General features: G+C 39.7%; 1 protein-coding gene across 1 annotated transcript in view; it reads right to left on the reverse strand.

The window, feature by feature from the left end:
- raver2 (ribonucleoprotein, PTB-binding 2) overlaps positions 1 to 18,016 on the reverse strand; it is an 88,182-nt gene that overhangs the window by 27,223 nt on the left and 42,943 nt on the right. Inside the window, exons 4-6 of the mRNA XM_056378170.1 lie at positions 17,296 to 17,460; positions 6,463 to 6,654; positions 637 to 757 (exon numbers count right to left, since the gene is read on the reverse strand). Of these exons, the coding sequence (XP_056234145.1) occupies positions 637 to 757; positions 6,463 to 6,654; positions 17,296 to 17,460 (478 nt within the window). The remainder of the gene's footprint in view (positions 1 to 636; positions 758 to 6,462; positions 6,655 to 17,295; positions 17,461 to 18,016) is intronic.

The raw sequence follows: 18,016 nt of genomic DNA on the forward strand, positions 1-18,016 counted from the left end.
ACGACCATGAAGATGCAAAGACTTTCAGTCTGGGGGGTCTATCAGAGGTAGGGGACCTTTTACTTGTCTGTGCCCAGGGGGACATTGTCTCATACTCCATCAAATGCTGGGACCCAAAAAAGCAGCAGAAAGTTGATGGATAGACAAACAAGTTAAAAGAAAAAATGTATTTGTTAATTTAAGTTTTTGATAAAAAAACAATACTTGTCCATCAAGTCAATGAGCTTCCTAACTACTGTCTAACAACAGCCATAAGTTATCATATTACATTTACTCATTTGGTGAATGCTTTGATCCAGAGCAACTTAAAAGTAAGGGACAACACTAAAGCTTCAGTGCAGTAGGAGACCTTGGTTTCAGTATTAAATACTACATCACTAATGTTACCGTTTACAGCAGGCAAGACAAAAATATTGAAGACATAAATGTAAGCCTTAATAATATCTTCTTTTTGAGGAATCTGAATTCAATGCTTTTAAGACTTTTCAAGAGCAGTAAATGGCCTGATTACAAGTCAGATCGCATTAAAGTAAGGTGTGTATATATCTATATGACTTCCAGGGTTTACTTATAGGACTTGAAATTTAGTCAAATGATTATTTGTGCTCCATGCAACAGCACTTGTCACAGTCATACCTCCTCTTTTCCCAGTGTGGTACGGTCTCATGAGGATCTGCAGGGCAGCAGGGTTGGTCATGCTGGTCAACAACTGGGCCAGGTTTGGTTCTGGTAGCAGACCTTTCCTATTACTCAGAATCTGGAGAGGAAACAACACACATATACACAAGTTAGAGGAAGAAAAGTGGGACTGTGTGTGTATGAGTGTATTGATGTATGTGTCTGCAGTACAGTATGTGTTTTGATCTTGTCATTAGGAGCCCCTGATGGCTGTGGTAATCATTACACAAGTTTACATCATCAGAATATGTCTGCAATGTCAGCAGAGGGGAGCTGATCTGTGAGACAAAGGCAAAAAGAAAGCAAGAGATCGAGCACTTTGAGAAACTGAGGCGGGGTGGGGGAGGGATGAAATATGAAAAATATGAAAAACAAGGCACAAGAAGTTTGGGGGGGGCTAAGTAGAAACTTAAAAAAGTAGAGGCCACCTTTCAGACATGCTCTGTAAGTCATGTCTGTCCTTGAGTCATTTTTATTCTGAGGCTGAGGTGTGAATAAAAGAAAACAGAGTGAGTAACACACAAGAATCTTATGATTATAACCTTACATATGACATACAGTACAGAGTACAGTGTGCAAACCAGTCACAAGAAAAACCAAGTGCGATTTCAAAGCCACTTCAAACATGGTTTCAAAATGTATTTTTAATAAAATTAAGAGAAAGAAAAATATTTACAAGAGTGTAACACTCAAAAACTCTTCCTGATCCCTGCTTCATCAGGACAGTGTGGGTGTGGTTAGAGCAGATTTCAGTTGCAACATACGAAGCAACCCACCACACAACTGTCATCACATTTACATCCTTATTGGTGTAAAGAAATATGTGACATCAGCTTTTTTTCTTTTTTCCCCCACCCACTTCAAACCAGTGAGCAATGTGTGCAGAGTGCAATACTTTGCAGGAAGAAGCTCACTGAGAAAATAGGTTCTTAAGGTTTTAAATACTTTGCCTTGATCATGTGGCAGAGTTGATCCTGAAGAGACAGAAGATTGACTTAAAGGTACATAATGTGAACATATGTGTGAAATGTAAACTTTAATAAGACAGAAGTGCTACAGTTTTCATATATGAAAGGGGATATAGAGTCTGTGTGAAGGAAAGAGCAGCTCTGCAATATCTGCATTGGACAAATTCTCTATTCTTACAAAAGTGTGAAGCTCATACAGCTTAGAAGTGTCTTCAAAGTCACATGCCACTTCAAAATGATCTCTGATCAAGGTGCAGCAATTCAAGCCTCAATCTCGTCACTTGTGATTGGCTTACACGGTTTGTGCATATACAGTCTTTGGGTACTTTTATTACAGTGTTACTGTTTTTATTCACAGTTGTGTAGGATTATTCTTAAGACATTTTCACATGTATTGCACAGCTGATGTAAAGAGACAAATAACGAGGTTAATCAGGGGAATATGGCATACAACAAAGCTACCAGGATGCCCCACTTGCACTCACAGCTGAGGTGTCTAAATAAGTCTGCACACTGGTAGTAGAGTTATTGACTAATGTTTTCAGCCAGCAGGACCTGTCAGTCTACTTTATGTATTGTAGTATATAGTGTGCATTATTTGTTTCGTATTGGTCTTTGTACCATCCTGTTTGTTCTGTGTTTTTTCTTACATTATGTTTTGCATTTAATATGTCTCAAAATGTTATTGTAGCTGCGTGTTTCATTTAATTCTTCTCTCAGTACACATAAAACACCTTCAGAGACATACTCTGTGTTTCCCCTTTTACCAGTAAAGCTTATATTTAATTTGACACGAGCTAAATTTCCTGGAACTAAACAGATCTCTGCTGACTTGTGTTTAATCGGAAGACATACTGTAAGGCACATTCCCAAATATGAATTCAATCACTCATTAAGCTGCAGAAATTTAATTCAACAGACTCAAATGAAATCCTATTGAATTTGTCTGCGTCAAATCGAATGGAGCAGCGTTTTCTCTGGTAGATCCTCCTCAGCACTGACTGTGTGACAGCAGTACTTGCTGACTGGCCCAAAGATACAGCTATTTAAAACAACATTAGCAGTATGGTGATATTTCCTCCTCATCTGCCCCTGAGCCACAGCGTGACTGCAGCTCAAGTCAACCTTGTTTCCTCTCTGTCACATCCGGAGGAGAGAGCATTACTGATGGGTATGGAGTGGGTTTGACTCCAGCCTGTCAGCAAGAGAGGAAGAGGAGAGTGTGGTGCATACATGCAGTATGTGTATTTGTGTGCTACGGCAAGAAAAACTGGCGTTCGCATGTGTGTGTGCATGTGTGTGTCTATGTTGAACAAGGCCAGTCATAGCTGACAGCGTCTTTCAAGGGAAGGCAGAGAGAGAGAGAGGGGGGAGAATGACAGGAGGAGGAGGAGGAACAGGAGGAGGAGGAGGAATACTCTCTCATTTCTTTTTCTTTCGGCTAGAGAAAATGTCAGCATGCATCAGTCTGTTTGGCTACTGGCACAAAATCCAGCCACACACCCACACACTAACCTCGCACACACACACCCACACACCCACACACCCACACCCACACCCACACACACACACACACACACACACACACACACACACACACACACACACACACACACACACACACGCCAGGGAGGTAAGGAAGCCGTGAAGAAGGGAAGGTGAGAATGAGAAGTATCACGTAAGGAGAAGGATGGAGGGAGAAGAAAGGAGGAGGGAGGAGGAGGCCATCTGTTTCTCAGCATTTACACTGCCTCAGAGAACTGTAGCCAGGAGTAGGCCTTGATCTCTTTCTGAATGTCTGATGTTTCTTTTACCGGCTGCTCACATTCACTGCAATAATCTTAAAGGAGCCTCAGGGTACTAATGTAACCTCACAGTCCTCTCAGGCTAAAAATGCTTTCTGTCTCTCCACTTTTTCCTTCTCCTTCCCACTGCTAGTCCATTTCTCTATCAATCCCCCCCTTTTCTTTCACTGAATTCATGTCTTCCTTCATCCTCACGTCTGCCTTATCTTCCTCAGCTAATTTATTCAGAAACACATTTTCTCTCTGTGTCTTTTCATCCTCTTCGTTGCAATTAGGACTGTGACCGTCACTGCTCTGCCTTTCAACCTGTAATTTTCAAACCATCCATCTCAAGGCTACAACCCCTTTAACTGCACCTGACAATTCTTATTCTGCAACAGCTGTGAATAAAAATGAGAACACAGCTGTCTGTCACTTTCCATCAAAAATGATGGTGCAGCAGTTTTAAATTCAAGAATGAGTAAATTAGCATTCTTACTGTGTTAATGTAACGTGATGTGCTAGTCAATGTATAAAGGACATTTTGTGTAAATTGGTTTTATAAGCTCTGACTTTTATTTGTAGCCCTCCTTAAACTCAATTGGTGTGATCTGAAATATTTATCAGCAGTTGTGAGTTAAACAGTAGGCTGTAATGGTTTTCCATTGCCTATGGGTAACTAATAATGAACCATAAATCTGCAATGCATGTGAAAATACAATTGAAGATTTCCATGTAAAAGCAGCAACAGTGCTATATTTTGTGCTTTTAGGCTGCTCAAGAGAAAATATGCAAAAACATCCCAAAAACATCCCTGCCATTATTAACTTTGTGTCATTAGACTTAATTGGACTTGATGGAAGGTCATAATACTATAATGCACTGTATGAGCAGATGAAAGGAAGCCAACTCTTGCAAATGAGAGCTACTTGGAATAACACAGTACGTCAATGTAACAACTGACATTGAAAAGTGAAATCAACAAAATTATAATTAAAATTTTGCTTCTGGCGATTGTATTTAGGCTTCAAGAATAATAAAAGAGGTTAATTTGTGAAGATTAAAACGTGTAAGCATCAAACTTTTGTTTGCTTACTTTCTGCAATAATCAAAAAGCCAATGGAAAAAAAAAAAAGAAACATTGTTTTTTTGTTGAGGAAACCAGGATGATGCTAACTTCCAGGTTGGCATATAAAAAGTCCCTGCAGCACTCTGCAATTTTACCATTTTTCTGTCTCCAAGGTACAGAGAGAGAGAGAGAGAGAGAGAGAATGACTCGAGTTCAGAATGCATCAGGACATTTAAGTATTGTCCTCGAATGTAAGACCGCATCATCCTTAGATGCAGTTTCATATTTTGAGCCAGTAGAGCAGTCATCTAAAACCCTGATCACCACACTGTCTCACTCCCTTACATAAACATGCAAAGATGTTGCTGCACTGATTGTTTTTGATTGCAAAAGCATTGAGACTCAGGCTGTAATGTTTTTTACCCACTTTTCTATCTAAATTATGTAACTCTCAATTCATAGTTATATAAACAAGTACTGTTCCTTTTGTGGAAACTGATTCTCTTGTATTTGCATCTTTATGTACAGGTCTGCTGGTGTGTATCTATTTGAATATATGTCTGTTTGTATGAATATCATACTGTGTCACAGGCTGTGAGTTTGGTTTATTTCAGGCAGCAGGAGACAGTGGAGGAGCCCAATCAGTCTATAGAACTATAATTATCATGTCAGTGCTTCTCTGCTACCACAGCACTGTGTAGGAGGGACACCACGGCTACAAAGACTATTTCAGCTGGGGGGGGGTGTTCATGCATGTGCACCATGTCAAACCTATGTATACCTCAACACTGGATGTGAAATAACCAGTTGGTGGCGGCTTCATAATTAGATGTAGCTGTAGCTGTGACAATGTTGTCTTATTTGTGTGTTCATCTGTAAGCCTGGAAAGTCTGATGTTTTGTCTTCCAGATTTGAGATGTATGGGGTTTTATTTATTTATTTTCATTCTACCTATTAACATTTCAGTGGAATTGGAACTTATTTTATAATCTGCTTCCAAATGTTATTTTGTCACCATTGTTTTACATGTGCTGTAACAGCTCTTTACAAATCAGCAGAAGTGCCTGCTAGTTAAAGCAGACAACGAGTGTACTGCCATACTCACACGACATGCTGTACTTATTGTATCTATATATCTAACACAACCTTTGTCTGGCTTGCCAGATGCTACATTTCTCAGCTCCGCTTTAATTCCTGCAACCACTTGCTGCTTCTGTGACTGGTACTATTCGTGAAGTGTCCATCTATAGGGTCAAAGTCCAAGTTCCCTTAGGAGGAAGTTCTCACTGCCACTTATGGAAGTTTCTCACATATCAACACAGGATCTCTGGAGCTCAGACAAACACACCATAAGGTTCTTGGTCAGTTTGGCAGCCAGTTTTAAGAAGAGTCCTGGTTGTTCCACACTTCCTCAATTTAAGAATTATGGAGGCCACTGTGCTCTTGGGAACCTTCAATGCAGGAGCATTGTTTTTATACCCTTCCCCAGATATGTTCCTCGACACATCCTGTCTCTGAGCGGGCAGTTCCTTCCTCCTCATGGCTTGGTTCTTGCTCTGATATGCATTGTCAGCTGTGAGACCTTATAGACAGATGTGTCTTTCCAAATTATGTCCAATCAGGTGAATTTACCACAGGTGGTCTCCAATCAAGGTGTAGGACCATCTCAAAGATGATCAAGAGAAATGGGAGGCCCCTGAGCTAAATTTCAAGTGTCACAGCAAAGGGTCTGAATACTTATGTCAATGTCATGTTTCAGTTTTTACTTTTTTAATACATTTCCAAACATTTTTTAAAAATTCTATTTTCACTTTGTCATTATGGTGTATTGAGTGTAGATTGATGAGGGAAAAAAAAATATCTTTTTATATCTGAACACTTTCTGAATGCACTGTATGAGGTATACATGGCTATGTGCCTGTAATATGATGGGCTGTGCCGCTCTTGTGTTCATCATACTCACCATACCCTGGGCGGCGATGAGTGCAGCCAGGGTGCTTCTCCCTGAAGTGCCAGGGGTACAGAGTGACAGACGCACCTCCTGTCCTCCCACCAGTGTTCGGTCCATCTCTATCAGCACAGCCTCTGCTTGTTCTGCACTCTCATACTCCACCACACCGAAGCCCCGGACTGGGCTGCCCTCATCCTGAGCAAGCTGGGAGACAAACAAATGCATTAAAAGTATGACAACTAACTTTTTAATTAATGCTACAATTTCTTCAACAGAATTTTGTAAAACATGCATATTGTCCCATTAAATTTTCAACTTTTAATAAAACTCAGTCAAAACTATTTTTTTTTCTTTTCTCATTTGCTTTTTGGCATGAGGTGCGAGTAAAGGCAAGACGATGTGTTTTTAAAGTCACAAATCTCAGCACAGTGAAATAATTGGTATTGATCAGCTCCATTGTCAACCCCTCACATATACACGCAGCATACATACAATGAATTGTGCTTATTTTGTGCTTTAGGGTAGGAGAAACTTCACTTACTGCCCAGTTTATTTAACCAATAACATTATTTATGCTTGCAACAGCTCTGCCTCCAAGAAAAGTTTAATCAAACCTCCACTGTTTCATAGCTTAATTTTCTCAACCTCTGTGATTTGATGCAGGTCATGTACACAAGCCAATGCCTTTTCCACTTGTTCACCTGTTCAAGTGTCTGGATCCATCCTCTCATTTGTTTGCTGTTCCGTTAATTCATAGGAAATCTCAGAATCGACTGATTTTCGCTAAAATACAGTACAATTTGCCATTGCCACTTTCAGCAGTGGCCTCGTCTTTCTCTCTGCACAATGCCACGATACAGAATAGCAATCAGCCCGCTTCATTTGGCCCCTGTCTCCTCATGTACTAGAGAATACTTCTGTTCTCAAGGCAAAGCCTGCTTCCTGAAGATGTGCGGGCTTCCATCAAAGGGTAAATCAGACATTTAAGTGGTTTGATGCTTTGTTTCAACTTGGCTGGTATAGAATAAAAAGGACAAAAACTGACATACACAGCAAAGCTGAAATATGGCATATTGAAATCCAACTTGCATCCTTTGCTGCTTTTCATATGCTTTTCTCTGACTCCTTTTTCACCACCTCTCTCCTTCTGTTACTAGCACTGCCTCCTCGCAGCAAAAAGGTCCTGGGTTGCAATCTGGGGGTCAGCTGGCGAGTTGAGCATTCAGGTTTTCCTCATCTCTTCATGGGTTTTGGTTTCCTCCCATAATCCAAGGACATGAAGCACGACCTGTCCAGGTTGTATGTTATCCCTGAACCGGTGCCCTGGATAGAATTCAGCACCCTGCAACTCTAAGCTGATAAGCAGGCAAAGGTGATGGACAGTTGGGTGATCTGAAGTGCCTCACTGGAGTTGTTCGTTTGGGAGTAAGTGGGCCAAATGCAACCTGTAACCATCACGGACGGACACACCAGTGCTCACAGCGCTATCTGTTGTTGCCAGCAGTGAAGAAACAAGAACTATGTCCAAATACAAAACACAACATGAACACTTGGAGCTACTGTAAGAGGAGAGAAAGGATATCTCTGTCTCCTGTGAACGGCCTCGATGATGGATTTTTTTCTTGCATGATTGTTGAATCTTATGAGACCTTATTTCTTATTAACTGATACTAGAAACTAACATCTAATGCCCTTTTTTCCATTCCTTTTTTTAAATCCTCCGATTTATATGCAGGAATAAAAAACGAACACACTAGAGGCATTATCACCAACAGGGTTTTTTAAAGGAGTGACTGTGTTTTAGAATGGATTTTTCCTTCAATATGCAGGAGGAAATGTACTCACTGATAATTTTAATTATCTAATATAAGCTGGATGCTGCTTAATAGAAGTCTCCTTTTCCTTATCAGAGAGGGTAAAATGCCTGGAAACACTACTTTCATTATTCTATCTTTTAATAAATCACCATGGCAAGTAAAGGAGGTCCCTACAAACAGCCCGTTTTCTATTTCTGCACCAAATGTATGGCACCATCTAGCAATAGTAAAACAATTCATCCAGAAGGTGATTAGTAGGGCATTTTATTTTATTGTTTGGATTTACAGCCCAAAACACAATCTCCTTCAGAAAAGGCTATCCATACAGGCAAAGTTACCATAGTAACCCACTCAAAAGTGAGTCACTGACTGCAAAGCCAGCACCAAATACAAAGTTACTAGCCAAATGCTTATCCAGTCAATGTATGAGAGACTTTCAGGCTAAGAAACGTATTCATCAAATATAAATTCACACAAATACACTGCCAAGAGCTCAGAGAGGATCAAAGTTACAAATGTGACCTATACACTTCAATTTTCAAGTGTATGTTTTTTTGTGTGTGTGCCCCCCCCCCCCCCCCGGGAATCTGTGTAAAAGCAACCAAAATGGTGACTGATTTAGACCAAATAATCTCCTGCTTCCAACTTAATGGCCACATCCAATGAAGCATCTGGCCTTTTTCCCAACATAGAAAGTTGATGGAACAATCTTATCACATTTATTTATGCTTATGGGTCAATAAAAGGATCTCTCAAGGCCAGAGTACTGCTGACAAGTAGCAGTACTTCAGAAGAAGATTGACTTCTCTGTCAAGAAAGTTCAGTCATTTCCATTGTCTGAGGAGCGAGCTAAATAATGCAGACAGGCTAATACCGTAAAGCTAATGGATGATATTGAATAATGACAATGGCTAAGAGCTAAAGGCTTATGGTTAAAACACACCACATGACCTATTGTTAGTAGCAGATAAAATCAATTAAAATACTACATAAAATGTACAAGGAGTGCTTGATTTTTCTCACCTTTCAAAAAGGACCTGTCCACTGTCAGACACACTTTAAAGTCAACCACCACACAAAAATGTGTTTGGGCTTATTGTTACTTCATTTGGATGTTTGACCTTCACTGTGCAGAATGACGTACGTACAGAGTTTGAAGGGGGAAGTTTCTCTGTGCTCATCTTCAATCTGAGTTAAAAGCACAATTTTGTGGCATCAGTTTTGAAGCCAATAATGGGTCAGTTAGCTACTTACACAAGCATGATATGGACAGTTTAAACCTCCACTGCACACGCAATGAGATTGAACTTTTCAGTGAAGTAGGAGACATCTTGTAACCAGCTGTTTATCACGGATAGTTTTTTCAGTGAGGGAGATGGCCAAAATGTAATTTTAACTGAACCATTTTTGTGCTAAAACCATATGAGACACAATTATTAATCAAAACAAAGTATTTTTCATCTTAAAACGTGTCAGAAGGGGTTCTTTAAGTAGCAGGTAACACAGATCAAGTGTACCAAAGGTAGTTCAAGTGGTATAAATCATAGTATGTTTTCTGCTGAAACAAATAAATCCGAATGATGTTTATGTTTTCTGCAGCTCAAATTGACACTGATAATAATACACGATTGAAGTGAAGCGACTAATCGTGGATCCAGTTGAGTGGTCGTATATACTGTACATCTATTTTCATAATCAAGTCAACAGTCAAAACATATTTAGCTTTTGAGCCAGAGGAAAAAAGAATGAGATGACGCATGAAAACACTGGTTTTTACTTCTTTCTATTGCATTCGTATCTCAAACAAGGTCTGAAAAGTGACTGCCCTTATTCTCAAAATGTCTACTGACACAAAAGCCTATACTGCATGGTCTACAAAATGCCTTGGAAGCTCCAGACCCTGTGAAATGAAATAGCACTCCAACAGCAGGCAGTGCAACAGACAAACATTAAGTCTGATTCTTAGTCACAGCCATAATGTGCTACCAGAGGATTATGGTGTTAACAGGTGGAGAATTACCATAGTTTGACTCAGTCCAAGAATCTACAAACCACACTCATATTTGCAGAGATAGAAATAGCTCTCTCACAAACACTTCATTTGACCATTTCCGGCAATAAACGGTTCCTCTGTTATACTTGTAACAGGCTCTGTTTGAGGGGTCTCAATGAATGAAACAAATCAGCAAGCGAGAGATTCAGAACAGAACCCAGCAGATAACAGTATCACAGGGACATGAGTACACATGACACACACAGGGCACAAGATGTTGTGGCATTAGCGGTTAATAGGAAAACAGAACAGGGGAGGCCGGGGGGGGAATTAACCAGCAACAGCAACATGTAGCAGGTGGTTTGATGATAGTATATTAAGCGCTGATGATGTGTATGACTTTAGTGCTCTGCCTGAATGTGATATTTAGTTATCCATTAGACAATAAACAGAAAATGATCACCAAAAATTTTAAAAACTGAATACTCATTGACATTTATCAAGCAAAAATGCTGAACATTTGCTGGTGTGTACTTATAAAATTATATATATTTAAAACAATTTAATCAAACTTTAACAATTACCATATAATTAGACGAATATGCAATACAATCAAATCTACTTTTACTGTAAAAGTGGGCAGATTACAAATCAGTGGGAGACAAATGTATTTGCACTTTCACAGCCTGAGTTCTGATGCCTGTTACCATCAGTGTTCAATCAAGTGGCCCTCCACTTCCTCCTCCCCGCCTCTCATTTGTCTGCAGTTCCCTCCGGTCTAAACAGAGGATGGATGGAGGAACGGAATGAGGGAGGAAAATGGATGCGTGTGCGTATAGAGGAGTAGGTCGATAGGCTATTATCACCAGCATACATTAAGCAAACTGTATGGAAATGACCAGAACCACTCTACCACTTGATGGATGGATGGATGGATGGATGGATGGATGGATGGAGAGGGAGTGAGAAGGGGGTGGAGACCAAAAAAAAAATGAGGAAAGAGGAGTGAGGAAGAAAAACATCAGTGATTGATTGAGTGGAGAGGTGGAGGGAGGGAGGCTGATGGAGGATATGAACCAGAAATGACAGGAGGGAAAACAAATAAAAACTTGCTAATCATTATTTTTGTGTGCAAACAAATAAAAGTGGCGTGGATGTGGGTAAACTGAAACATACACTGTGTATCAAATTGGATTGTGTGCAAATGCTGTTCAAGCTATCAGCAACTGTTGCACAGACTGAACATATATATATTACAGAACTTTAACAGCAACCATAAAGCCAGTACACAGGTGAGATATGAGGACGTCAATGTATGACAACTGAAAAAGCTGCAGAGATTCTTCACAGGTGCTGGACAGAGAACACGTAACAATAAAATAGTTAGAAGGCCTCCCAATAAAGAAGTTTGGTTTTTTTTCATCCAACATGACGTCTGAAATACTAAAGGCTGGATAAAAAACATTTTTGAAGCTGATTAAAGCATTGTTGATGTGTCTTTACAATGGAAAACTTTTATTGGAAGCCCTTGAGTCTTGCATCTTATTTTTTACGGCAATGCATGGCTCTACCTTGTCCTCAAGGTATGATTTAGAAAAATTAAAGAGTAATTAACTGCATGAATCTAGCACTTCATCCTTCATTCCGTAAATTAATCTTGATGTAAATCAAAGAGATTGGCCCAGAAGAAATTCCTCTCCTGCAAAGTGTAATTACTTTGCATCAGTCTAATTAACAGAATATGTTGGAACTTAACTAACTCACTGCACTAAAAGGCCCAAAGTACAGTATAATGTTTGAATCACAGCATGTTCTTCTGTCATGATGGATGGGGCTAACATCTAAAGTGAACAGTGTGTGTTTTTGTGTAGGTCATACTGTGGCCTTCAGTGTTAATATTATCCTTGCATAATACACCAATGCCTGTGATCACTGTATACGGTATTTCACTGTTCATATGATGGACACCATGATCCCTGTACTCTCTTGACAAATTTGGACTGGACTGATTCCTGTATAATTGGTCTGTGTGTACTGAAGCTGATTAAAGAAGCAACGAGGCAGTTGTGTAAACTTTGCTCAGCTAAATTCTATTAGATGCCAACAACGTGCTTATTTTGGCCTTTATTTTTGACATTCTCCAGAGTGGTGAAAATTCAGCTGTCACTATCCAGTGCTGAATGCTTCCTACTATGTCACACAGTATATACATGACAGTACATGGGATGTACTTTGTAACATAATGTTGGAGTGTATGATACCATTATACCTTTGTACATCACCGTTGTGATGAAAATTAACCTAAGCTATTATAAGGTTTGCACACAGGTAAGGTTTTACTTGGTTTGCACTTTAACATTTTATTGCTGGTTTTGACAAAATCAAACATCACTTCCAAATCAGCCAAGTCAAAGTGCACTGGCACTTAAGTAACACAGATTTTAGCATAATTTACAGCAGTTGACAAGCCCTTTTTTGCTTGTACAGAATGATGGCCTGCCATAGAAACTGATTTCACAGAGTTATAAAATCTTATATGCAAAAGTCTCATACAGTCGTGGCACTAAAATAATGTGAGGGGCAAATTTTTCTCATGCGGCAGTTTGAGATCAGTGGAGATGGCCATTAATAAACCTTTAGAATCAAATCACAAGACAAGCTGATTTCAGCACAGCAACAAACACATAATGAAAGTTTGTAAGGAGAAAACAATCAATTTGTTGATAGTCTCTGATGTTATGGCTGGTCAATGACTAACTCTTTTGAAAAACAATGCAAATTTACTAAATGGCCTAAATGGTCTTTTCCTAAGAGGATGGCTGTGTGTGTGTGAGTCTATATAGAGTAGAGAAACCAAAGATGCTAAGCTAGCTATCAGTGTGTCTGACAGCTCGTGACCTCAAGTCGTGGTGCCCAGTTGAGAAATGCTGACTGAGTCAACGGCGGGGCTAAGACTCAGAGGAGCCCCGCCCTGTCAGTTTGTGCTCCTTTTGTGTGTGTGTGCGGGTGCGTCGTATGTGCATGTGTGAGATGGACAGTTTAAATGGCCACATCACTTGTCTAAACCGAGTGATGAGGTCACGACAGCCCTGTCACAGCTGTCTGAAGAAAGGTACATGACCTATCACAGTGACAAGTTTAACTGTAAAGATCTTTATGAAGAAAGCTGGATGAGTGCAGCAGACGGTGGGTGTGTGGGTACATGGAAAAAAGGAAATTGAGAGGGTGAAAACGTGACTATTATTTAAAAAAAAAAAGATTAATTAAAAGTAGAAAAAATTTGATCAACAAATCATTGGTCTTAGGCTATCCAAAATGAAACAATTCTACTAAATCAAAGTTGAAATTCATCAAACAATAAATGTTGAGGTGTCTTCATCAGCTTGGTCTGAAGGAAAAGATGTCATTAAACATGACAACTGTCTAAGAATTATTCTTCCTTTGAATAAAACTTTGATGCACTGTGAGTTTCACCAAAGGGGGGTAATAATTATTGTCAAGCATCTAAAGATTGTACTTGGGAAGAATTTAATTAGCTGTGCAACAATGAGTGCCGATGATTGTGAGGAACATGTTTTCCAGAGTAAAACACATTACATATTCAATATGTGTTGTTTTCTGTTGCTTCTGAATAAAACAAAGCAACTGCCTACGTTATCTGACAGCAAAACAAAGCTCATTGTATGGTGTTTTTCCTCTTACAGGCTCTTGGATTCATTCTAAAAAAGTGCTGATTTTTAGGGTATGTATCCATCTTTTTTATTCATCTTTATAACCATCTGTCTATCTCTCCCTATTTTATAATCTGTTTTGCAATCTGTGCTTTCCTCTTAAAGTTCTTAGTCTTCCTATATTTACATGTATCCAGAAATATCTCTGATTTATCCCACAGTCTTGGGGCCAATGTGTTTTTGATTAAGTTGACAACTCTCTTTGACCATGCTTGTCAATTACACACACACACACACACACACACACACACACAAACACACACACACACAACACACACACACACACACATATATATAGTATACAAATATACAAGATGTGATGGGTGTTATCTACTGCATGTGTGCTGTTTGTCACTGCACCAACATACAGTATGACATGAACAACCTTAATGAGCCAGACAAGAGTTACTGTCTCTGCTGAGTCTGCCAGTTTTCTGTGTGACCTGTAAAGTGTTGAAGGTATTCTTTTCATTAACCTCTTTCAATCTGTACTCCACTTCTATAATATCCATCCATTCCTATGTTCCTCCCTAACTCTGTTAATCTATTTTCATCTTCATCATTTTACAGACAGTGGTATGTTACTGACTAAATGTGTTCTTTTTTCTCTCAATGTGAGTGTAAATGTGAGTTTTTAACTTCTCAGCTGTCATTATTACATTAACAGCTGCAAACATGCCAACAATCTTCTTACTGTGATTGACATTCTACGCCTCTCCACCATTTCACCTCAGCTCTCCTTCTCTCCCCGTCTCTCTCTGACCCTCTATTAGGCCTGACGCCGTCAGCCCTCTTCCTCCTCCCTCCATCCCCTCTCTAATAGGTCTGGCATTCTAAGCTCCATCCTCCCTCCTCCATCCTCTTCCCATCCCTCCTTACTGTCTCCATCCTGCTGTCCTTCCCTCTAATATGGTTGACATTCTTTACCCTCTCCTCCCTCCATCTCTCCTGGCTGACTCAAGCTAAAGTGCTGCCTGGAGGGCCCTTTCGTGGGTAGCAGAATAGTGGTGCTCAGGGCCAAGGCCACAGGTTAAATGCACTCTGAACAGAGGAGAAGTGACAAGAGGGCTGAGTTTTACCTATGTGCACGAAGGAGGACGAAGGTTTATGTAAGAAACACTAGGGTTGAAGACTGCAAGACATTAGGTAATGATATAACACAAGTTATTATGCAGCAATCAAAGAAGACCAATGTCTTTCATGGAATCAACTGTAAAGGTAACAATTTAAGCAAAATTAGCAATACATCTCTAAGTAATGATGTTCTGTACAGTAGCTGACACTGATATCTGGCCTGCTCTTGGAATTTGAAAGCAGAAAGAGGATGAAGGGAGAGAAATGGGGAGATGACGTACAAAAGGTTTGCATGTTAATGACCCAAGGATGCTGTGATTACATGTTCAGCATACTAAACATATAGGCTGCCAGACACCCAAATATATTAATCATGATGGAAAAAAATGTTAAACCAGACAGACTGTAAGCATATCCCCTGTAGTATCACATTCAACTAGCTGACAGACTTTTATAGGAAACATCAGCCACTGCACTTTAAATGACCAATAACTTCTGCACAAAATTCCACAACAGCTAAATACAGTATAACAATATATTTTGAGGGCTTTCCATTTATACGCTGTCCATAAGTCCCACACTTCACCTATTTGAGAATTACAGAAAATCCAAACCTGTTCAATTTGTCTGATCCATCATTTACATATTTTCTTACTCGGACAGAAAACAGCTGAACAATTTAGTGTGTGACAGGTTAAAAGTAACGCTAAGTAATATAGTGATAATCTGGATGATTAGATGTCAACCAAGGTATGTATTGAATAGGAAATTTTACAGTTAAAAATTCACTTGTTAATTTTCTCTGGAGGACAAACTATGTGATGGAGAGATTTTCTAAATTACCTTTAATAAATCTCTGCAATATGCGAATATCGCTCAATATACTGGTGGAGTCTACTGACTTTTAGGATCCCTGACTATTGTTCTAGCACCGCCATGAGGATGACATTTGAGGTTTTTATTTAAATGTCTCGACAACTATTGGTTGAACTGACATGAATTTTGATGCAGACATTCATGTGCCCCACAGAATGAATTTTAATCTTTTTGATGATACCCTGAATTTTAATCTAGCCATGTCAACAGGACGAAATTTTGATTTGTCCAATACTTTGGTTTATGACCAAACGCACAGAAGTAACACTCATATCAGCTATTTTGTTTGGTACTTGTTAGCAAACGTTAGCATGCTAACATGTTAACACTGTCATTGTGAGCCTGTTAACATGCTGATGTTAGCATTCAGATAGTATTTAGAAGGATAGCCTCACTGAGCCAGTAGCATGGCTGTTGACTCTTAGTATTGTTTAAATCATTTTGTTAGCTGTGTGGTTAGATTCACTGCCAGACCATAGATCTACCAGCCAGTTGACAACACCCCCACTAACCCAAATGGCCACTTCACTGATAGTGTGGTAAACTTACTCAAGCACTCAAACCTGAAGCAGCAGTCGTGGCTAAAATGCCTTTGCTGCACTGTCCCACACAGGCAAGTTACTAAAATAATACTGTGACTACATAACCATCGATTTGAAAGCTTCCTTGTATGTTTTCATATCCTTGTTTATGGCATTTCTGCATCATTTTACTTGTGTGAAGGGTTTCATAAGCTTCATCCTTGAAGTATTCCAGGACATACATGGTGAGGTGCAGCAATACACTTTCACAAGAACATACTGTAATGTACAAAAAAACAAAACAAAAAAAACGCTGAACCATAGGTCAAAGCCTGCTGGCTCTGCAACAGTGAAGCAACACGAACTAAACACCCACAAAGCATCATGGGACCAGGATGATGTGGGTGTATTGATTTCTATGGGGGAGTGGGGCAGAGGGGTGGAGCTAAAACTGGAAATGCAATAGATGACAGATTCCCATTGAGCGATGTCTAAATGGGCATGTGGGGGTGGAGTGGATGTAATGGAGCAGGGTGGTATATAGCACAGCTGGGTAACAAAACAGAAACAGAGCAGAGCGGGAGCTGAAGGGTGGGGCCGGTGTCACAGCAGCCACACCTCACCATGGAAACAGTTGCTTAGTGATACTGTGAGGTCTGCCAATAGGGACACTGACCCCTGGATTTTATATGAGCACCTCTCACTTGGTGTTTGATTGACAGGGTGTGGAAGGAGGTGGTCTTTTCAAAGTGAGAGTGTTATATATATGATGAAACACAGATCCTTCAGTATAGTTTATGTGACATTATCAATGAAGGAACATAGACACTCACCTGGCAGAAGACAGGTTTGTAGGTTTCAGAGAAGAGCTGCGTCAGTTCTTCAGAGTCACATAGGTCGAGCGGCAGTCGGTCAACGCACAGACACTTAGAGTGCAGGTTCTCCTCCTGGCTCAGTTGGTTTACATCCATCCACTGCACCATCAGTGAGCGATCCCCCTACACAGAGTTGTGTGATATCTAATTAGGCTTTTAAGATTCTCAACTGGCTTCACACTCCTATACGACATCATAAGTATGCTCTAAATTCTGCATTTATTTCAAGTGCAAGATACAATATCTGTGAATATGGCTTTACTTGCTATTATATATTAATCTACTGGGTTCTTAGGTATTTTAAAGTTTGTCAGCCCTTGAGCTGCACTTTTACCTATAGTTTTTGGTCACTGCCAATCACAAATGTGAGGTCAGACAAGTTGTTGCATAATCTACAGTAAACTGATTTTGATGCACTAAAATGAGCAGAAGAGGTGTATTCTTTCAGCATTTCTTCTCATCAGTTTATTTTGCGTTTGTATTGCAATTTTATTTCTTATACTTCGGCAATAAACTGAAACCAAACTCAACCTGAGGAATCTATATTCATACTGATTATCTGTTCTGGCTGTGTTGCCAGTTTCATCACAACATCCACCACAATGATGATCACAAGTTTCGCCCAAGTTTTATAGAAGTAAATAACTCAATCTGAAGATGTGACCGAAGACTCAAATGT

This window comes from Seriola aureovittata, chromosome 6, assembly GCF_021018895.1.
Source record: "Seriola aureovittata isolate HTS-2021-v1 ecotype China chromosome 6, ASM2101889v1, whole genome shotgun sequence".
Classification (NCBI taxonomy): Eukaryota; Metazoa; Chordata; class Actinopteri; order Carangiformes; family Carangidae; genus Seriola; species Seriola aureovittata.